General features: G+C 40.9%; 1 protein-coding gene across 37 annotated transcripts in view; it reads right to left on the bottom strand.

Annotated features, from left to right (window-relative positions):
* clasp2 (cytoplasmic linker associated protein 2) overlaps positions 1-22,670 on the bottom strand; it is a 62,969-nt gene that overhangs the window by 14,548 nt on the left and 25,751 nt on the right. For 2 of the 37 annotated variants that reach the window (XM_061742537.1, XM_061742574.1), the window contains 23 exons: positions 20,200-20,337; positions 16,236-16,306; positions 15,976-16,068; positions 15,680-15,825; positions 15,423-15,558; positions 15,237-15,307; positions 14,048-14,107; positions 13,640-13,717; positions 13,308-13,475; positions 12,231-12,271; positions 11,685-11,837; positions 11,010-11,033; positions 10,621-10,638; positions 9,873-9,974; positions 9,639-9,665; positions 8,733-8,759; positions 6,658-6,831; positions 6,436-6,480; positions 4,610-4,717; positions 4,280-4,342; positions 3,569-3,675; positions 3,416-3,439; positions 3,092-3,247 (listed from right to left, as the gene is read on the bottom strand). In XM_061742537.1, coding sequence (XP_061598521.1) covers positions 3,092-3,247; positions 3,416-3,439; positions 3,569-3,675; positions 4,280-4,342; positions 4,610-4,717; positions 6,436-6,480; positions 6,658-6,831; positions 8,733-8,759; positions 9,639-9,665; positions 9,873-9,974; positions 10,621-10,638; positions 11,010-11,033; positions 11,685-11,837; positions 12,231-12,271; positions 13,308-13,475; positions 13,640-13,717; positions 14,048-14,107; positions 15,237-15,307; positions 15,423-15,558; positions 15,680-15,825; positions 15,976-16,068; positions 16,236-16,306; positions 20,200-20,337 — 2,030 coding nt within the window. The remainder of the gene's footprint in view (positions 1-3,091; positions 3,248-3,415; positions 3,440-3,568; positions 3,676-4,279; positions 4,343-4,609; positions 4,718-6,435; positions 6,481-6,657; positions 6,832-8,732; positions 8,760-9,638; positions 9,666-9,872; positions 9,975-10,620; positions 10,639-11,009; positions 11,034-11,684; positions 11,838-12,230; positions 12,272-13,307; positions 13,476-13,639; positions 13,718-14,047; positions 14,108-15,236; positions 15,308-15,422; positions 15,559-15,679; positions 15,826-15,975; positions 16,069-16,235; positions 16,307-20,199; positions 20,338-22,670) is intronic. The other 35 variants (XM_061742576.1, XM_061742539.1, XM_061742538.1 and 32 more) reach the window with 34 other exon arrangements.

Genomic DNA, 22,670 nt, shown 5'->3' with positions numbered 1-22,670 from the left:
TTGTGGTTTATCAAATTTATGCAGCAGGCAATTAAGACAAATAGAAGTGAACCAGAACCCAACATGAAAGACTACATAAACCACAAATGAAATTCTTGCAGTAATGGCACCAGTTTCATCACGTCAAGGATTTTGTAGTAAAAAAAAAAAAATGTATCTCTCCACTCATCTGGGATGTAATTCATGACTTCAACATTTTACAAGCATTTACAATCTAAATTTTGCAAATACACTATCAAGCAAATCATTAAGTTGCATGCATTGCTTTTTAATTCCAGCTGCTTTTTAATTCCAGCTGCTAAACACATCCCCCACATCCACAGAGTCCCCCCCCCCCCCCCCCCGGACTAATCTATACTCCTGTTGGACTGTTTACATCCACTGTCGACACTTTGCATTGACAATTGTATATTTATATATTTTTTGTACATAAGGAGACATGCCCGGTTCATTTTTATTCTACTTTATTTCTTGTTCTATTTGAGATTTTCAACGTCTTACTGCTCAGTTGTCCTGCAATTGCCCCTCGGGGATGAATAAAGTTTTCTGAATCTGAATGTATGAAAGTAAACCAAATATGAATAAAGACAGAGAGACTGAGACTAACAGAATATCAAGGTGCAATAATATATATATATATATATATATATATATATATATATATATATATATATATATATATATATACACCACTAAGCGACTGTGGAAAGGAAAACTCTCCTTGCAACAGTGTCTGAGATTGACTGATTGATAATAATAAGATAACTGGGGTCTGTTTCATAAAGCAGGTTGTGTTAAAACTGACTATGTTGAACCTGAACCCAGAGAGATTTTCACAAAGTGAGGTTACTCAACCCTGACCAAGAGACTTCAGTTGAACCAGGTTTAGAACGCGAGGAAACTCATATTTGGAGTCCGTTACCTTGGTAACCGACTCTGTGAAGTAAGCCTGGTCAAGAGCAGGTTTACTTCAACTGGTTGAATATTTTAATTCACCCACGTATTCACTTGCTCTACAATTTTCTACAACGTCAACTCTCTTTCCTTTGCTGCAACAGCCACGTTGCACTTTTGTCTGGACATATGCTTACATTTATTATATGGCTACACTAATATGTTCAGTTCTAGGGAACTAAAATAGGAATGTCACTTCTGCTTACTATGTGTTGCCATGGTGAATCGTGGTACTGGATAATGAGAGTTCTTTATACTCGCAGTAACATAGTCAACATACTCGGACTTGACTGAACCAACTCTGAAGACCTTTCCTGAAACCGAAAACTCAGGCCGCGTTCAGACTGCAGGCAAATATCCGATTTTTAGCCCATCCAGATTGAAACTGGATGACTCTTTTGAAGTCTGAACAGTCCCAAACCGCATGAGATCGGATTTTTGCAAACCAGATCAAAACCACCTCCAGGACGTAGTATCATATCCGATCATTATCGCATTTGGGCAGATGCGTCTCAGTGTGAACAGCTCCAAACACTCAGATCGGATATGACTGTCCCAGACGCTCCAAACCACCCGCCCATTTCCAGTTGTGGAGCTACTCATCCTTTCACAGAGAGCATGTACAATCTCTGATGTCACGTCAAAAACTATTATTTGTAGTTTAAGTGTTGCAAATTCACATTACAACATGTTTTAATATCAGAAAAAAGACAGCATTTCCACGTACGGTCGTCGCGTACCCTACGCCGTAGGTCTGCGTTGGTGTAACGCGGAACCATAAATCAGCCTTCATATCTTCCTATCAGTCGCGCTGAGAGCCTGAACCTGCAGCCCGTCAGCTCATCAGCTGCCAGTTGTTCATTGCTGGTTCGTTTTGTTAACTCTGAGCTTTGTTGGTTGGTTTGTTAGTTTGCTGGTGGTTTTGTTCTGAACACTTTTCTCTGTGACGTCGGGTCCCTCCACCGAGACACAACTTTTGCTGTATGCGTTCATTGTTATGTCTAAAAATGATGCGCAGTGCCGACCCAATCAGGAACGGTACAGATATACATATATTTTTTTATATATATATATAAAAAAATAAAATTATAAAAAAATAAAGGATCCCCATAACCTTTGATCGGGTGGGCAGGACGCACGTTTGGGTGGACACAGCCCTCCCCTGCCCCAAAACCAGCCTCGAGTTCCAGTAACAGAGGTCCGACGGGAGGATTAGAGTGAGATGGGGCAGTCTCAAACGATTTAAAATATTGCACAGTGTCTGCCCAGGTTTACAGGTATGGAACAGCATGTGAGCTGGCTCCATATTGTTATTGTTTTTGATGTCGCAATTACATGACTTCACACAATACACGCGGTGGGTGACGCCTCCGCTCCGACGTCGTTGCTACGGCAACCCGTCAGATCAGTCAATGATGTGGCCCAGTCTGAACAGAGCCAGATCCGATTTGGACACTTGCTAAAACCAGTGTGGACAGTCAGCCCTGAAAATCGGATATGAGAAGGAATCAGATATATATCAGATTTGCCTGCAGTCTGAACGCGGCCCTAGAGACTTCAGTTGAACCGGGTTTAGAACGCGAGGAAACTCATATTTGGAGTCCGTTACCTTGGTAACCGACTCTGTGAAGTAAGCCTGGTCAAGAGCAGGTTTACTTCAACTGGTTGAATATTTTAATTCACCCACGTATTCACTTGCTCTACAATTTTCTACAACGTCAACTCTCTTTCCTTTGCTGCAACAGCCACGTTGCACTTTTGTCTGGACATATGCTTACATTTATTATATGGCTACACTAATATGTTCAGTTCTAGGGAACTAAAATAGGAATGTCACTTCTGCTTACTATGTGTTGCCATGGTGAATCGTGGTACTGGATAATGAGAGTTCTTTATACTCGCAGTAACATAGTCAACATACTCGGACTTGACTGAACCAACTCTGAAGACCTTTCCTGAAACCGAAAACTCAATTTCCTAACTAACTTTCTAGTTTATTGAGTCTGAGTTAGTTTTTTTTTGCTCGCAGTTTGTTGAACCTCCTTTGTGAAAAAGGCCCCTGATGTACAACAGAGTTCTTTAAAGGTTGCAGACTTTACTGTTATTGTTTTAAAAGTGTTCTGATGTCGCTGCTAACCTCAGCCACATCTTCCGTCTGTCTCATGTAGGTGGGGATGGCGCCGCCGTTCCTTGAGCTGTAGGACCGTTCTGAACAGGCGCTGGATGCATCGCTGTTGGCGTCGTCATCTGAATACATGCTATAGTTCTCATAACGCCGCCGTGCTGGCTTCTTCTGCAGGAAGAGAGAAGAGGGACATGAAATTAAATGAAAAGAAGAAAATAAGAGGAGACCCAATGTGATAAAACTACAAAAAGGGAGAAAAACAAAACATGCACTTCTACATCCTGATCAAAATGCAAACACACATGACACAGGTAGGAGGCGGGAGAAGGAGCTGACCTTAGATCTCATGTCTCCCAACAGCTGACAGCAGTAAACAGAGGTAGAATCAGGGTTTAATTAGCACGCAAACATGCACTCTTGGAAACGTGAGCTGTATGTGGTTAACAGCTTGATGAGTGTGTTTGGGTGTTTTTGTGCGAGTTTTGATACCAGTGCATCTGCGAGAGCCTCTTCAACATCGGAGCCGGTGTTAAGGACCCTCATGGCACTGACGGAAGAAGAAAGATGACTAGACTGACTGATGCCAAAACCTGATCCTGCAGACAGAGACAGTCGCAAAGAGAGGAAGGATGGAAGCAAACCAGAAAAAACATGTTATTGAAAAGAACGGAACACAAGTTTCTTATCTCATCAAAACACACAATACCGTGCTTCTCTTTCCCTCTCTCACACACACACACGCACACACACGCACACACATATACATTTTCATATGAGACAATCCTGTAAGTTCATGTGATGAGTTGTTAGGCGACATTGTAGTTGCCGCTGAGGGAGAAAGTATGACATAAAACACAGATAAAAAAACAAAACATGTTGGTGTCCCTGCAGAGAGGGGCAGGGCTAAAACAAAGAAGACAAAAGGTCATAAATAAGACCAGCAAAAATGGTTATTAAGTGCCAAATGAACAGGCGGAAGCATGCGATTCCATGGGATGGTTTGATATCCTGGAGAAGAAAGTAAAAACAAAAACAGAAAGAGAAACAGGCTGGTAACATATAACATAAAAGAGGATGATTGGCAACCCAGAATGAAAAAAATTTAAAAAGAGACAGGAAACCAAGGAAAACCTAAAAATTAGGAGAAAGTGGGTGGGTGGGTGGTTGAGGTACGGAGAAATAGATGTACTCAGCCTTCACCTGCAGCCCCAAAAGCATCAGATGAGTGGAGAGCTCCGGTGGAGCGAGAGTAGCTCCGCGTAGCTGTAACCAAGATTAAAACACACACACACGAGACAATACACGCAGGAACCCTTAGACTCATCGTGTAGCGCAAGAATAGAAAGAAGGGCTGAAAAAAAACATGTAAACACAAGCAAGGGATTTTTCCATTTTTCCTCAAGTTTTAAAAACTACCAATTACAAGTCAATGTGGTCACATCTAAGAATCAAATATATATCCCAGATGTCCAACTTGTCTGCATGTTCCTACACATCCTTCCCGGGCATCTGTCCACTATTTCCACTTACCGAGAGGTGTGAAGGAGCGCACAGGGCTGGTGTCCCGGCTGCTTTCCCTGCTGGCCTCTCTGCTGCAGCCCTGACTCATACTGGGCCGAGGGATACGACTGCCCCGAGCTAACGACACCCCGGTTACAACCGTAGGAAACGAGAGGGAGAACAGGGAAAGGAAAGAGAAGCAGGAAGAGGAAAAGGTTTTGTAAGATCACGAAAGAACATAAAGAAGATGACACAAAAAGACAAAAAGGCCAACACGTACAATGACAGAAAAGTGAAAGTGGGAAGGTACATGGATGACGACATGAATAAAAACAGCCAGAAGTGACAGACAGAAACAAGAATGTTATGGTCACGTGTCAACTGGCCCCAACGGAGCATCTCATAATAGATTTTATTTGTAATTTTTCCTCATTTGAAAGCAGTATTTCACCACAGACGACAGAGTAGGACTGCAAATACAACATAATGAATCTAGTGATAATATTTTCACTAACAAATTAGACATATAGGTACGGCTGTGCGATTAATCGATTTTAAATCTAAATCGGATTTATTAATCAAGATGATGTTAAAAAAAGGAAAATCGTAAAATCGATTTTCCTCTCTCTTTTTCATATAGCTTGAAAAGAAGGAGAGCTGTCTGCATTACAGACAGAGCTCGTCTAGTCATCTTTGTTTGGTCAAGAAAATTGTAAATGTTGTCACTTTACTAAACTCAAGGAGGATTTACAGTATCTTTCAATTGCACTTCATTCCCAATAGGGAAATTGGTTTGCTATTTTTCTTTAAAAATAAAGATAAAATATTTGAAACAATTTTTCCATTGTCTTTTGTAGTTTTACCAAAAAAAAAATCCAAATCGAAATCAAAAATCGGGTTTTCAGAGAAAAAAATTGGGATTTTATTTTTGTCCAATATCGCCCAGCCCTACATATAGGCTATAAAATAAAAATAGTGAGAATAGCTATTGCTATAGTCTCCTTTTTAGGAGTTTAAGATATTTTAAATTCCTTTTTTTGTCTGACAAGTGAACCAAAACAAAAAGTAGTAGATCCTCACGCTATAACTGACAAACGTAATTTACTTAGTATAATTGTATTCACTTTATTTGTAATTTGTTAGTATCTGGTTTACAATCAGTGTTTACTGGTAAATTATTAAAACCAATCAATGTTAGTGATTTTGCAGTTTTTGAAGACTACATTAATTTAAATAGAAGTTACAACACAGATTTGATTTCTGTTGATTTGCTGAGCAGAGTTCGTTCCACTTTAGATGAGATGCACCCTTAAGGTGTAAATGCCTCCAGAACCCAACAGATACGCAATTTGACATACACATTTATCTCTTTCTGATACACAAGACAGAAAAGCAAGCCATTCAAGATGGATTTAGTTGTCAAGCCAGTGAAGCAAAGAGAGGAGCCTTGCAGTCAACACCACTGATCATTGCTTTGTTCAACTTCAGCCTCTACCCTGCCGAGCAGGGGCCAACCAAAAAGCTTCAACGTGGCAATGAAGCTTCACTGAGCCTGGGAAGGTTTGTTTTGTGGCTACCAAAAACAGGTTAGTAGAAGGAAGGAGAACGTTTTCCGATTACACATGGAAACCTGCTGATCATGAGCGACCATCACCACAACAACACAGCCACAATGTCAGAGCAGTTTAGAAAGGTAAGCTCTATGAAGCTGAGGTGGTGAGCGTGATGGAGGAGCTGGGATGTTGCAATGGGTGGAGATAAACAATGAAGGATGCAGGACGATTTTCAGCTGAGCAGAGAAAGTGAGAATGAGATTCCACAGATTAAAGATGATCTGATCAACGTTGGCGTCTTACCTCCTCTGCTTGCACCATTGTAGATGGAACTAATGCTAGAAGGAGCTTTAGGAAGCAGAGGTCGTAGGCACAAAAGGGCAGGGAGAGGATCAGAGGATAGGGTGCAGGAGATAAACAAACAGAGTTGAGACCCAAGCTCAAATTTGGATGAGTTATTATTACACAGATATAGTTTCACACAGACCCTGAGAAACTGTGTCAAGGTTGTGTTTATGTACTCACCGACAGTCAGACGAGTGGGCGAGGAGTCCCTGGAGCAGCCCTGGCTGCGGGGGATGCGGCTGCGCCTGCGTCCGTCCCCGGCAGGTCCACCCAGGACCCGGTGTGCACCAGAGCTCATGGTGCTCAACGCTGTCGTTGTCAGAACACGACCGGGGGAGCCACTCCGACTTCCAGCTTTAGGGACGTGCAGAGAGAGGACAACGCAACACACAAAGAAAAAAAAAAGAAGTCAGAGCTCACTCCATAAACGATGAGTTATGGAACAACACACAACTAATGAGACAATTATTTAAAGAACAGAAAAAAACATCAAATTGACCGTCGCAGTTGTTCTTCACTTGAATATGTTATTTTCCATGCACACTTTGGTCATGTACATGGCAGTTTGTATATTACTTAAAAGGCAAACTGCAATGTTTCATGTTATTAGAAAGAGGATTCCTGGGGCTTAGAAAGCTTTGTTCCACAAATTGTTTCACATCATAAGTCGCCTATTAGCACAAACATTTTTACATCAATTCATAGCAGTAATACCAACTCTACAAGCAGCTCTCCAGTCTTTTTGAATTTACAGTGAAATATAATAAATGGTATTTTTTTTTTGTCCTAAATAAGTCCAGTTGGTTAGGACTGTCCTTTCCCCTGGGGATCCTGTTTCCAAATGCTAAACTCAGATATTTGACAGTGACTCATGTTAAACAATCCTATAATGAAGAGGAAGAGAAGCTGCTCTGCAGTGCTGGACATGGAGTAAGAGGACAAGATGTTTAGGGAACATGCTTCAGTGTTCAACACATGAAGCTGGACTAATAGGGATTTCATCATGACTGGATTTGGGAATGCAGACCAGACTCTCTCTCATGGATAGACAGACGCTCATCTGAATCCACGTACACACACTCTCAGCACAGGCGACATGGAGCTATGGACTAGTAACTAGCAACAGTGAAATAAAAAACACATCTTGAAGACAAAACTAGAGCTAGAGGGAAGTGTTGTGATACTTTCAGGGAACGGCTGTCAACGTTTCCCACACTCAAGTTGGTCACCCAAGTGCATTTGGCACACCTCTTCACATGCCCTTATTAAAAACATGTTTTAACAAAAGGAAAATAGTTAAATCTATTACTGAAGGGCTGCATAGAGCGCTTTGATTTTGCACAAAGACACAAACAAACACACTGGATCAATGCGCAAACATACGCAGCCTGCGTTACACTGTAGTAAACTAAATAAATAAATATTTCTGGACTTTTCCCCTCACAATAATCTTGAATTGGCTTTTATTTATTAATTTAATTCCCCCTTTTTTTTTTTAGAACCTAAAAATCCCACTCTTGAGACTTCAATTTCAATTAAATTCCTCTTGTCCCCCCTTCTGCTTCAAGTACACATAGACAGACCATATACTGGTGTGTGTTACCATAATGATCATGATATACTTCATGTGCACAGGCACATAGGCATTTTATGACAAATGTAGAAAAGCAAAAAAAAATAAAATAAAACAAATAATGTAAAAATGTGCACTTCCCAGTAGTGATTCCCACTTGTTTGACATTTTTCTACTTTTCATCAACTCTGCTGTCATTACTTCCTTTTCCTTCGTTCATTTACAGAGCAGTAATGTGAAATATAAGCCAATGAGTAAAAAAAAATCTAACCTTCTCAAACTGCTAATAAGTAAATTGAGCTGTGCAAAAGTAGTTTTTACTCCAAGCACACTAGAAAATGTGTCGGAACTATTTGTTTTGAATATATCGATTGTTTTCACAAGTGGAAATACTAATCGTGATAATATAAAATTCACTCTCAGTGAAATTCAGGCACACAACGGAGTGCAGACACATCAAGTTTTGAAGGCTGTGGGTTTAGCGTGATCAGTGAACAGCCATATTCAGAGTCTGTGACTACAAATTCCAGCAATCACTGGCCACAGTGGGAGGAGCTACAGGTGACCTTTCTGCAAGCATGTGAAGAGAAGGAAGTTTAGGCAACAGAGGAAATGCGTTACAGCTCAAAACTAAAGACAGCCAGGGGTGGGAGGGTAGAGAGAAGTAGCGCTGTTATCTTACCACCAACAGGGTTAGCAGACTGAGATCCTGAGCCATAAAGCCCATTGGTTGAGGGGAGGGGGTGGAAGCAGAGGTAAGGGGGAAGGAACAGCAGATTAACCAGATGAAATATGGGTTAGCGCAAAAAGCATTATGGGAGTAAGGTTACAGCACGATGAGAGCGCATCCTGGTGTTTCCATTCCAAATAATGAAGTTGAAGCTTAACCACGCTGCTAATAATAAATCAATTATTCAAAGAGAGAAACAAAATCACACAAACTGAAATGGCTGCAAATGGTAGACTGGGAAAAGCAGTGCATGTTGGGGCAGCTGGCAAGGAATATGTACAAACCAAAGCCTGCTTACAATGAGGAAATGAACATTCTTTAAAAGCAAATATGAGCAAAAATATTCACACACAATATTAAATATATAAACACACTTGCCCACAAATGTGGAAACCCTCGCAACCCTTTCCTCTCCTAATCTTTCTGGTTGGTCTTTTTCCTGATAGTTACGCTTTGAATCTCAGATCAATGAACTTTCAGATCTTTCAGATCAATGAACATGTGGAAATCCATCAAAAATGTTCCAAGTTTCCAAGTTTTATTGGTGAACTGGGTTGTGAGCAATTTCGCTGAAGAAACGTTTAAGAGCAGTTAAACCACATTATACAACATGTGCTCCATTATCTAACTAGCTCTGTGGCTTGTGTTACACCTTTTGTGTGTTCAGGTATGTTTAACAACCTGAGACAGAGCATGCAGAGGAAAAAAAAAAAAAAAAACACACCCACATTAACTCACACTCACTCCAAACTTCTTGCACAAAACACCTTGATCAGAATGAGAGCAATAGCAGGTGGGTCACCATTCCCACTGTGGTACACAGAAAGACAAACACACTCTGACGAACAGACAGAATACCTGGTGTGCAATCGGATTCATCGGAACCTGAAGGCACAAAAACATTTACATGGAGCTTATCGTTTCCATGGCGGCAACAAGTTGAGAAACTCCACAATGAGTCTTAGACACCAAAGCCGTTGTGATAAGCTCGCACACACAATTTCTGTCGATTGTGCATCTATCTGCAATGCTGTACCTGGACTTGACAACCGTAATGATTCTGTCGCAGGGCTGAAATGAGGAAGTACTTACGCTGCGACTGGGAAACCATCTTGGTCCGGCTGCGGCCTCTCGCGTCCACCTGGCTCGACACGCTGCTGGCTGTAGTCAGGGGCTGCTTTGTACGAACACGGCCTGCACGGAAGTGGATGGACAAGTGTAAATACACACACAAAAAATTAATTAATTATTATTATTATGTGCTGATATTTCTAAGTAGATACTCTTCAGCTAAAATAAGCACCCCACACCCCCCACAAAAAAAAAAGAAAGAAAGAAGCACTCAAGCTGATGAAAGGCCACTAAGCGTCTTATGCTCCTAAAGAGCGAGATCTGAAACTAAACAATCACACTCAGCCAGAAGTAGAAACAGATAAATACAGCAGGGATGCTTCAGTGGATTAAAACTCAGCTGTGGTAAAGAAATACTAAAGATTTGATTCTCGCAATGAGGCTACAAATTATTTCCAAAATATCAAAAGGATGCGATAAAGCACCACATCGATTGTAGAATTAAAAGAGACAGTAAATGCATGTATTTCTCCGTTAACTACAACGAAAAATCAATCAATTAAACACTCATGAACCAATTAGTTTGAGCTCTAATGCAACACAAGTCATTACAGCATTTGCTTTAGCACAATGCAAAAAGCTTGATCATAAGTTTAACAGTGAAATCGATCAAACACATGATGCTACAATGCGATGGCAAATCGGAAATATTTTTCCAACTAGAACATCCCTGAAACACACACAAATAGCCACCTAACAACAATCTTACCATTGTCTGACCTGGTTCCTAAAGACAGACAAAGAAGGTTGTGAATTTGACATTTTACCCACTACAAAGCATGTATAATATAGTGTTGGTAGTATATAATTATGCATCCTGAGTATCCTAACAAAAGTTCAATACTTGAGTTAAGCAGATTAATGTGGGTGCAGAGGGGTCAGATCACTTTAACGTTAAAATTAAGTAGCTGTAAAGCCGAGGATGGTTTTTAAATGAGTTCAAATCTGGTCCATGATGTGATGATGAGAACAGTAATGAATGTTAGACGGACACCAGGGGGCGCTGTGGCTACGCTACATCACAACAACTGAGTTTGCATGGAGCAGGACGGAGAAAGGTAAACGGAAAACGGAAGTAGCAGAGTGAGATGATCTTACCATCCGTTTTATCAGAGGCATCATCTTAAGTAGCAAAAGGGAGGAAAAAGGGTGGAGGAGAGGCACAAAAAAAGACAAAAGAAAAAATATATAGATACGAAAACGAGGAAGAACCAAAGAAAGGAAAATGAATCGGAGGAAATTAAAAGGAAAGTAGGATTATGAATAGAAAGGATCAACAACAAGGAAACAAAAATATGAAAGGGGGAAATAAGGTGTGAGGCAAAGAAGAGAAAAAAGCAGATAGAAGAGAAACAAGAGAAGGAGCATAGTGTATATATTAGTGAAATACCATCTACTTAGGAGAGATCCATGCAGATGTGGGGATAAACATCAAGACAAAGATAAAGTAAAAGGCAGGACAATAGTCATATACAGATCATGCACAGAGAATATCCACAAAAACACAATAACAGGTGTACAAGGTGGCAAAAGGGGACAAAGAGAGAAGCAGTGCAAGCACCGAAGTGTGCGAGTGTCTAGGTCCATCCTTGCAGACTTCTTTGTTGATGTGGCCAGTTTTTAAAAGTGAGTATCTAAATCTTACAGCAACCAGTCATTAACATGTAGGAGCACTAGCTCTGCTCTGAACTGATTGGACACCTTTGCCGGAGTCTCCCTGCCTTAGTTTGTGCTGTCTGCTTTGTCATCTAACTTGCCTGACAGAGCCCTTACCCAGAGAGGAGTAGGAGCCAGGGGGCAGACGACCCGCTCCCCTGGTTTGTCCCACGTGACGGTGCTTTGCAACTGCTGCTGCGTTTACATCCACGTCGCTACGGGAACGCTGCAGGGAGGTCATCGACACCCCACCCTTAGAACCGACGGGGACTGATGGGACAGGAGGAGGAGCAGGAGGAGTGTATTTGGGGGAGGAGAAAAAAAGGACGGGGAGGGGGTGATGGGATATAAACATATATAAAAACACATCACAACCACATGCAGGCCCAATACTACACGTACACAACACTGATACCGTAAAGTAAAACACAGCTACACACATATGCGCTTGCGTGTGCACATGTCTGTAGTAAAAACACAAAAAAGGATGCAACTGTTCAGGGCTGGACAAAATAAGATGTAAATGAGAATGATGGGAAATGATTTTGTTGGAACTGGCGTTTGTCTCAGTGTGTGTGTGTGCGTGTCATCGTAACACAACAATATGTGTTTTAAAAAGTATGCGTGTATGCAGCCACTCTGTGTTGGATGAGCCTGACCCACCTCGTCCTGGAGCTGCCGGCCATTTGGAAGACAGGGGACGACTGATGAGATGAGAGGAAAAAGTAGAAACGTAGGTCAGTGCAAAAACACTCAACACTCACAAAAAAAAAAAAAAAAACTAAACACAGAACTCACAATCATGCTGTAATGTTTGACAAACTTCTTAATAATGTTCATTTATACAAAATTTAATTCCAGTGTTTTCTACAATGTAAAGCAGATTTTTCTACAATGTTTTCCACTGCCCCCCCTCCCCTACTGTAACGCTTCAGTTAGTAGTATCAACTGAATACCACGTAGGATGCACAGAACACACTCATTTTACCTCGTGAATTTAACTCCATCCAACTCAATCTGACCCCAGGATATTGTGTGTATTAAAAATCATATTAACCAAGTTATCAATATTGATGTTTTTGCTTCCCAAATGCCCTCTCCCCCTACATAACAACCCCCAACCATAATCTATTAACAGCACACACGAGAAACAAAAAAGGTAGAACAACTGAGTAGTAGTTCAAAAAAGCCTCATGAACAAAGCTTTAGCTGAGTGCCCACTAACTGAACATATACAACAAGCAGAACTATTCAGTCACCTAATGGAGCTTTCAACACGAGGCTTACAGAAAATCAAAACACTTCAGCAACATAGACTCAGCTGTTATTTTCCTGCAAAATACAAGAAATAAAAACGTGCAACAACTGAGAAGAAGCTCAAAGGAGACTACAAAAATATGTACCTTTACCCGGGAGCTTTACCTTTACCTGAGGCAAAGGCCCACGACCCCATGAAAACGGTCCCAACCCAGCAGTTGAGAACCACTTCCCTACGCAACATAATTCGATTCGGTTTGATTCAACTACTGAGCCATGCTCACAAAAAAAAAATACAAAAAAATTAAACAAAGTGGGGAGATTTCTCTCATGTATTACAGAGGAATTTAAGTCCATAAAAAAAAACATGTCAATGTGGTTCCTCCATAAATACTCTGGTCTTTAGTCTTAAAACTCAAGAGTTTAAATAAAGTTCAGAAGTGTTAAGTAAAGCACAGAAAAGCAGCACTAAGCAGTCATTACTTTAGGCTCTCCTGAGAGGACGATGAGGAGCGGTCACTTTGGGGAAGGGAGGCCACGCTGCCAGAGCTCTTCAGGCAGGACTGGAGAGTCCTCTGGTAGGAAGACTCTAAGGAGTTGTAAAGAGCATCGGCTTCTCCTGGAAAGTGATTCCTCAGACCCCAGTAGGCTCTAAAAGAGACAAAGTCAGCAAGTGAGACTAAAAAAAAACAACACAAAAACAAGATCAAGGTGGACACAAGAGGAAAGGGTCAGAGAGGATTATTAAAGGGTTGGTGATCCCACTAATCATCCATCACATGATGTTTTCAAAAATGCCTCTGTGTGCCACTTACTTGCGGGCTTCAACTCTGGCCTCCGAGTCGGCATCTCGAATTCCTTTTTTTATGCTCTCGACCAAAACTGTAGTATGCCTGAAACAATGGCACAAAAAGGGCACAAAGTTTATAAAAAAAAAAAAAAAATGCACGTTTGAATGACATTGATTTGAATAATGGACAACTGTATATGTAATATATATTTGTGCCGAAATCCTGAATAACCAACAGCACTTAGTAATGAATTTTGCAAGCGTATGCTCCTACTTCAACATGTGTAGAGAAAAGTCAAATCTGTGCTTAAACATTGACCGTTTCTCACATCTGCAACTGCGCTCAACTCTGTCTGCATGGTTGCATTATAAGTGTGCCAAAACATCATATATACGGTACATACATATATATTTTCCATGTTAATGTCCTCACCTTTCTAGAGAATGGGTTTGCCATTCTTGTAGCAGAAGGTCCAAGAAATCATAACAGCGCCTGGAGATGACATATACTTCATTATTCTCGTTGACAAAAAAAAAAAACAATCATGACTTGACAGTCTTATCAGACCGATTCTAAACTCAGCACAAAAAGTAAGGACATTTGTGTTTGGTAGATTGTTTATTTGTTGTAACAATAATAACAGCTGGAAAGCCTGTTCATTTTCCTTTTAAATGGTGCCACATTTGTAAGGAACATGCATTCTTCAACCAGCCAACTCAGCCAACATGGTTGTGTTGGTCACTCTGGCACGAACTGTACGCCCAAGCTGATCCGACCCAGCGTCGTCAACCTGGAGGACAGAGCTCGGTCCCAAACTGTGGACATGTGGGATTGCCACTGGTTGCAGAATCTCATCTTGATATCTCTCTGCATTGAGATTACCTCCAATGATGACAAGCTTTGTTTATCCAGTGGGGGAGATGCCGCCCCACAAAATCACACTGCCTGCACCAAACCATGTTGCTTTATCGGTGCAGCAATCAGTATAGTGTTCACTTCCAGTGCACGTGTTGCAGACACCAGAAGAAACGGGCTTGATGGTGAAGGACAGTCACAGCAGGCCTCCTGGCAGCTCTATGAGACTTGGCCGTCGGCCATATCGTCCTGCAAACTTTGACTGGAAATCCATAGAAGACAGCAGACAGTACCTCAGTGCCTGATTGGCACCTGGCAGCAACTGGGGAGGAAAATTCTTCATGGGTGCAGCCCACATACTCGGCTCTGCTGCTCATCCACATTCCTTGAAACTGTTTGGCTTAAGGCTTTTCTCCCACTAGGGGAGTTTTTACCTGCCATTGTTTATGTAATAATTGCTCGGGGGTTTATGTTCTGGGTCTCTGGAAAGCACCTAGAAACAGCTTTTGTTGTATTAGATGCTATACAAATAAAATTGAATTGAATCCCATGAATGCATGTTCCATATAAATGTGGAACCATTTAAAAGGAAAATAAACCACATTTCCAACAGTATGAGATTTATTCCCAAAAACCATTGTTACAACAAAGAAATAATCTCCCAAACACAAACTTCCTGAATTTATATTATAGCCGTTACATAGTTGAGACCTTTATTACCACGGAATACTTTTATTATTGCAATATCAATTTCAATTCATCTCACCTTCTTACAGACACAGACTTGGATGTGCAATTACTGGTAATCAGGGGGATAAGCCTGGGTACGTGGGTGTGCTGTGCAGAGAAGACAGGTAAAACTGAGTGTGGGATGTGAAGCAAAAGCCGGAGCACTTGAATTATAAGGAAAAACAAACTAGCGGGGCTGTTAAACTATTTCGGTTAGACTAACCTTGATAATGATGCGGATAGCCGATACACCGGAGGTGGCCATGACTTTGGCACAGTTGGGGATGAGGTTGAACAGGACAGGGACGATGGCCTCTGCTCCATGGTCAAATTTATTCCCCAGAACTGAAGAGAGGTGGCTGTATGGAGAGACAGAGGCATACATGGAAAACACATGTAACTAAAACAAAACAATCCCTTGACAGATGTCCATTAGAAAAAACACAAAATCCGTTTTAAATAGCATTATCCAGGACTCACGCCACTGTGATACAGGCCTCTCGGACCACTTGTGAGCGAAGGTCTTTAGCTGACAGTTTGAAGGCTCCGTCTAGTAGTCGAAGGTGCTGGTAAAAACAGTCATAGCTGGTTGCACCCGCCACCAACAGTGAACGGATTTTCTTCATCTGTTTAAAAAAAAAAATGGAAAAAAAAAAAAAAAAAAGCATTTATCATTAAAAAAAAAGAAAAAAAAAAGAAAAAAAAATATCACTGCAATGTAAGAAGTTGTTCTAATGTTAAAACTGAACTTAAAGGACTTAAGAGAATGTACTAACCGCGTTGGCTCTCTGGTCCCAGTCATGTTTATCATCTGAGCAGATCTCCCGAATCTTATTAAGGTTATCCTCAAGATCCCTCGTGGAGTAGATCTGCAAAGCACAGTGGAGGGAAAGCGGATAAAAGCAAAGGAAACATGGAAAGGATTGAGAAAAGTCTCAGACAGTCTGGCTTTGCCAAGATGTACGGGTAATGTAAACCTTTAAAAATGGATGCAAGTGTGTGATTGTCCCCTTTTCTGCTTCTGTGTGGACTGTACCTGGACGGTGGGGACATCTGTGAAGGCTTTAATGAAGTCATCTTCGTCAATTCCCCCACTTTCCTTGGACACTACAAAGAAAACAAGAAGAGTGTTTTTGTGTGCATAGTATCTCCCAAAAATCATTTCTCGGAGTACAGGAAGCAAAATTTGACAAAACTGATGTTTTTCTTTTATTCAAATACTGCTACTGAGCAGAAAATCTGCTTGAAACTGAGCACGTCAATTACACACAGAATCTAAGTGAGTGGGAGCAGACTGTGTTTCTATTAGACTTCCTGGCTGTAATGGGCTTGTCAGTCACAACTCTCCGGGGGCTGGAAGCTTTGTGGACCCGCCTCCAGCCCTAACTGAGGGAGATGTAGGAAGGAGGCAAGACAAAAACATAAAGAAATACATTTAAGTAAGAACTGAGAGCAATCCAAGAGGATCAGCACAAATAACATCCCACTACAGCAGTGATTCATTCAGTAAAAACATGTACTGTGTTGCATGAAACTACACATTTTAAAGTTTTTGCAACAAACACGCTCTCATTGTATTGAAATGACTTAGGTAATATGCTTCTGTGCCTTCACCCTCATCACAATTTGACACAGTTGACACTGGCTTGTCCCGTCTCCTGCAAGTAGATGCATCAAAATGGTTGTCTATACGCTTTCTATCATTCTCAATCATATTAGAAATGTATTAATGATGGCTAAAAAAATCCTTGGACAACAAAATCCTATAAGATTAATCTTGTTCTCAGTTCTGATGTGTTTGGTCTTTACTATAGGAGTTGGCAAACGGATAATAAATCTTTAAGCACAAGAGCCAAAATGTTTTCATCACTGTTTCTGATTTTTAAAATCTTTCTCCATCCAGTTTGTGCTTACTTCTTATGGCTAGCGTTAGTTGGTTTTCACAGCGTATGCAAATTAAATTCAAGTTAAATGTAAAAGCTCCACCCTGCAAATAATGAGAATAGGTACGCTGCTGCCACCGCCAAGGACAAGGGCAAATTGCAGCGTGCCATTCAGTCTGAAGAGATGGTGATTGGCTGCAATCTTCCATCTCTCCAGCACCTGCACGCCTCCAGGACTCCAGGACTCACTCGCACCTTGGGTCAAACTCTTTCAGACACTCCCCTCTGGCAGGAGGCTGCGGTCCATGAGGACCAAAACCTCACGCCACAAGAAGTTTCCAAGAATGTAGGAGGCACTCTAGTCTAAAGAGTCAAACAAATCCAAAGAAAACTACAGATGGTTGATTGTCCTAATTATCAAAGAGCCTGACAATGTCAATATCTTCAATTTTAAAACCCAGGGGAACTTTCAAACAGCGAGACAAGCCATGTGTTAGCCATAAGTAAAAAGGAGGGTGTAATTAAGCAGCAGGGCGGCACCCACTCCACAGGGAACGAGCTAGTAGTTAAGTATCCTTCCCACATTCCTCTAAGATAGTTTTTTTTTATTTCACACCAGGCATGACAGATGTGTCATGTCAACACTCCAAATGGTCCTGAGAGAGTTTAAAAGCATTGATGCACTTCCGTGTAGTTTCCGGCACTCGCTGGAAGTAACGTGGTGGCAACCTGGTCATGCAAACTTTACAGCACATGTCAGCATTTCTCATCAAAAAGTTCCAAGCAGGTGAAGGTGCCATATTTGTCCAGACAGAACTTCAGACTTTTTCTGCATGGCAGCTTTAAAGATCGTAAGTTAGAAATATCCTCCTTCCGTTTCAGTGTTGCTTTTGGGCGTGTCGGAGTGTGTGGTTTGGCTTGAACGATTTCCTTCAAGCCAAAAGAGAATTCAAGATTTAAATCACAAATAAATAAATACATGTCATTTGTTTAGCTGTTATGCCTTTAGACAAGTCTGCGAATGGTTCAGCTTAGTTTTTCACTTGTATGTTAATTCATGTTTGATACAAAGGATGCTTCCCTGTTTTAGTCAACCCACCGCACAATACACTGTTGTAATAGCCGATGAACTGTCAAATCCATACATTTGTTATTACAATGATGGCAGCATAGATAGATGACCACAACTCAATACCCTCCATCAGTGCTTCCCAAGCGTAAGTAAGCGTTAACCTAAGCTCCTGCTCCAACTTTCTGACCCAGTGCTTCAGGCAGATCAGGGAAAATCCTTGGCAAAATGTCAAGACAAGTCATCTCCCTTCTTGCCGTCAATGAACATGACACACTACAACTTTTAGAGCTGAAGTTTGGAGTGTGAAAAATACCCAGTTTGCCCCTGATTCAGCTTTTCACAGCCGCCCTGCAATCAATATCACTGTAATGATTTAAGTGACAAGAGATCTCAATCTTGTATTTCCAACCTACTCAGCGACGCATCAAGACTCAACCCGCTTGCTTGTAAAATGCTTACCATCGCCATGTGTAAGCTTCTATGTGAAACACTGCTGACACAGATACATCAGCAGGTACCGAGCGCATGTTTGTGGGAATGCAGTTGTCTGCCAATAAAATGTAACATGGGAAAAATCAATACATGCAAGAAGGAATCAAACACAATCTTCACCCAGCTACCACAAAAGGAAGAGGAGAAAGCTGCAAGAAGCACGATATCCATTTCAAAAGGCAGTTCTTCTGAAGCCTGCAGGCGACTACAGAAGCAAGATACTATCAAAACGCTATCAGATCTCCGAGAACATCCAAGGAGAGGCTGTTACTCCTGATTGCGGCATACACACTCAAAGGTGCCTCCTTTATTATCTCAGTCATTCCCCTGATGCTGTGAACATTTACGTACACAATCTCAGAACCTTTACTGAAAGGATCCACATCCCTGAGGAACCCAAACAGTAACGACATGTCTTTCTTGGGACAACATACAGGACTGTCTCAGAAAATTTGAATATTGTGATTTTCTGTAATGCAATTACAAAAACAAAAATGTCATACATTCTAGATTCATTACAAATCAACTGAAATATTGCAAGCCTTTTATTATTTTAATATTGCTGATCATGACTTACAGCTTAAGAAAACTCAAATATCCTATCTCAAAAAATAAGAATATTCTGGGAATCTTAATCTTAAACTGTAAGCCATAATCAGCAATATTAAAATATTAAAGGCTTGCAATATTATTTTTTTTAAATTGCATTACAGAAAATAAAGAAGTTTATCACAATATTCTAATTTTCTGAGACAGTCCTGTATATCAGTTGGGACAATATATATATCAGTAGGGTCAAGCCCCAATAGCTGTTAAATTACGCACATAAAATAATTGTATTGTCATACACACATTTTAGCCTCAGAAAACAAACAAAACAAATAAACCAACAAGGGAGTCGAGGGACCATTTCACATCCAACTCGCAAATCCAAACAACATCAAGACTACAGATGATAAATCCAAACGTTTTTAATGAAACACATTAATCAGTTCCAGACAACTTTACTTGCTGGGGGGGATTTCTGAAATTCTTTCAAATATAGTGCTTGGAAATTGCAAATAGCAATTACATTAAATACAATTTTAAAAAGGTGTTATCCATCTCCCGTTACAGAAAGATCAGAGACAAAGTTATTTGAGCAAACTTGAGCAGAGGGAGGCCCGGATATACTGGAATACAGGAAAACGCAGGATACCTGCGTTCAAGGACCTTTTGAGTAAAAGGACACTTATGAGGTACAGCACTTCAATACTTAAATCTAGAGACAACAGGCTCTCAAATTAAACAGAAATACACTTGATTGAAGTACGATGACATTTTGCTGTATAGAAAGGTCCTTAGTTAAGACACTAGTGTAGAGTAATACATACTCTAAGAAGTGCAGGAGGTTTGTAGTGATTTAATGATTTATAGAGCCTAAAATAAGACTGTGCTAAGTAAGTGTGGGACACGTCGCCAAGTCGCTTGGATGCAGTGGATGAACTCTGTGTGTGTGTGTGTGTGTGCTTTCAGGAAGAGTGGAAATGTAGAGTGTAAATCTAAATAAGTACCTAGCTTGGCACCAGTGGCACTGGGTCGGCGGGCAGTTGAAGACTCTGCAGGCTTCTTGGGAACTTTTGGAACTTTAAACGCAGTCTGAGCCGAGGAAGAGCGTCCGTCCACACTGTCGTCATCGTCAAAACTACGATCTGTAAAAGAAGTTGGAGAGCAGAGTCACCATCCATACTGAATTTTTGCCTGTAGTTGATGACAATGCCACAAGGGAGCAAACACAAGAGGAAAGAAGTTATTGATAATAATGTAAGACTTCAAATCCTTCTGTTTTATATTCAGCAAATTGTCAAAAGAGAAGACAAGAAGCAAAGCACAGGGGCATTGTAGACTACACACAGCCAAGGCAGGAATCACTAAATCAATTGTAACTGCAAACACTCCACCGGTAAGGAGAAAAAAAACAGCAAAAACCACACACATATACAATAATTTCAGATTCCAGAATCAATTGATCGAAATATCCATCCATGCGACTGGTGACTGAGAGGAAATCTCTAGAGTCTAACACTTCGTTTTAGATGCAAACGGGAATTTTTTGCCACCTAGAAAGCTGGCAGTGAAACTTTAGACATGTTTGCAACAATGACTTCCACAATGCATCACACACACAAACAAGACCACTGTGGAGATCAAACTGTTGGCAAAGGAATGCAGTTGCGCTATGGTTGCTCTGACAAGCTGCCGTGGAGAAATGCGTCAAAGCCACCACCCTACATCTCGACACATATATCAACTCACCACCATACATTCTCTCTCTCACACACACACAAACACACACACACACAGTAAACCTGTTAGATCAATGATTTAAAAGAGTACACGTGAAGCAAATCTGACATCCTACTGTGTTTACCTCAGTAAATGTTAAATGGATGTGTAAAGACACTTGCACCATCTGTCATGAACAGACAAAATACACACTGTGGCCTTGCACACCAACACACCCAAGTCCATCCCTGCACTCACAGTCACAGATCCGCTGGCAGATAAGTCGTCTCATGCTTCTGGGAGGGCGTGGTATTGGGGGGTCCCCCCCTCTCCTCCGAGTCGTACCCAAAAACGGATACGCGCGTACACACACTTCACTCACACATCATAGTGTGGTTCAAGCTGCACCCCGTTATCACATCGCTGTCCAAAATCCCTTCCACCCGTTTAAGTGCCGGCATTTTCTTTCACTTCATTCTATCTTCCATCCCTCCCTCTCCCTTTCTCAGCCTCTCTCTTCTCTCAGCAGCCTCGCAGCCAATCGGATGAGAGGTGACATCATGGTGTTGCAGCCAGTGCGGAGGCAGGCCTCTCTGTGCGTGTGTGTGTGTGATGGGAGAGAAAGGGAGACACACACATAAAGACACCCCAGGAATATTAACAAGGTTTCTCAGTGTCTTGACCACATCAACTAACCTGAACTTATTACCAATGACAGTCTTTCACTCCCCTCCTTTTATTCATGCACACATTCACCAACAACCACAGAACACACTTTTTCTGCTACATTTAACAGCAAGATAAAAAAACACTGTCCACCTACACAACAGAACAAAGGAAGACGCATCATTGATCCAAAGAGAGGTAGTGATTGGAAGGTTGTTTTTTTTGTTTTGATTTTTGAGGGGAGGGTCTTAATGAACCACGCCCCTTTGAGGTTTAAACCATCCTACAATGTCTCATGAAATGTGATATTCAAACATGTAGTAGGTCTACTACACTTACTGTGTATTTTCACATGAAATAAACTAATTTACCAGGCTGTGATCATTGTGTGGAGACATAAAATATTCTTTAACATGTTTAAGGTAAAAAGATAACACTTATAATTCCATGCAGTTTTCCACACCTGGCTTGCATTTACTCTGCTGTGCTTCAATGTCTCAAATTCTTTATGTCAAAGTGTTTAACCAGCTGAATTTCAGTTAATGCCTATTTGCATTAGCATCCTTAAATCAATTTAGCATTTGGTTTTGGTTGACTTTTTAAATGTAGTAAAAAAGGCCCTTCTTTTATCCTTTTAATAACTTAGATTATAACTCGGACTATGCACGGGCTGTCCCGGTCGTGGGAATAGGAGGGGGTGGTCATATCGCACCAAACGTTACACTTATACTTCCACTAATTGTTAAAACAATGTAGTATGTTCAATTAGAGTCCATGACCAAGTAACAGATTGGCATAATTCCGTAGGGTCTACAACTCAGCCAGCTCATCTACAGTGCATCCGGAAAGTATTCACAGCGCTTCACTTTTTTCACATTTTGCTATGTTACAGCCTTATTCTTAATTTGATTAAATTCATTTTTTCCCTCAAAATTCTACACACAACACCCCATAATGACAACGTGGAAAAAGATTTTTTGAGATTTTTGCAAATTTATTAAAAATAAAAAACAAAGAAATCATATGTACATAAGTATTCACAGCCTTTGCTCAATACTTTTTTTTTATTTATTTTTTTATTTATTTCGTGCAT

The sequence above is a fragment of the Cololabis saira genome, chromosome 15 (assembly GCF_033807715.1).
Source record: "Cololabis saira isolate AMF1-May2022 chromosome 15, fColSai1.1, whole genome shotgun sequence".
NCBI lineage: Eukaryota > Metazoa > Chordata > Actinopteri > Beloniformes > Belonidae > Cololabis > Cololabis saira.
The sequence above is the reverse complement of the archived record's forward strand: the minus strand, read 5'-3'. Positions and strand labels throughout refer to the sequence as shown.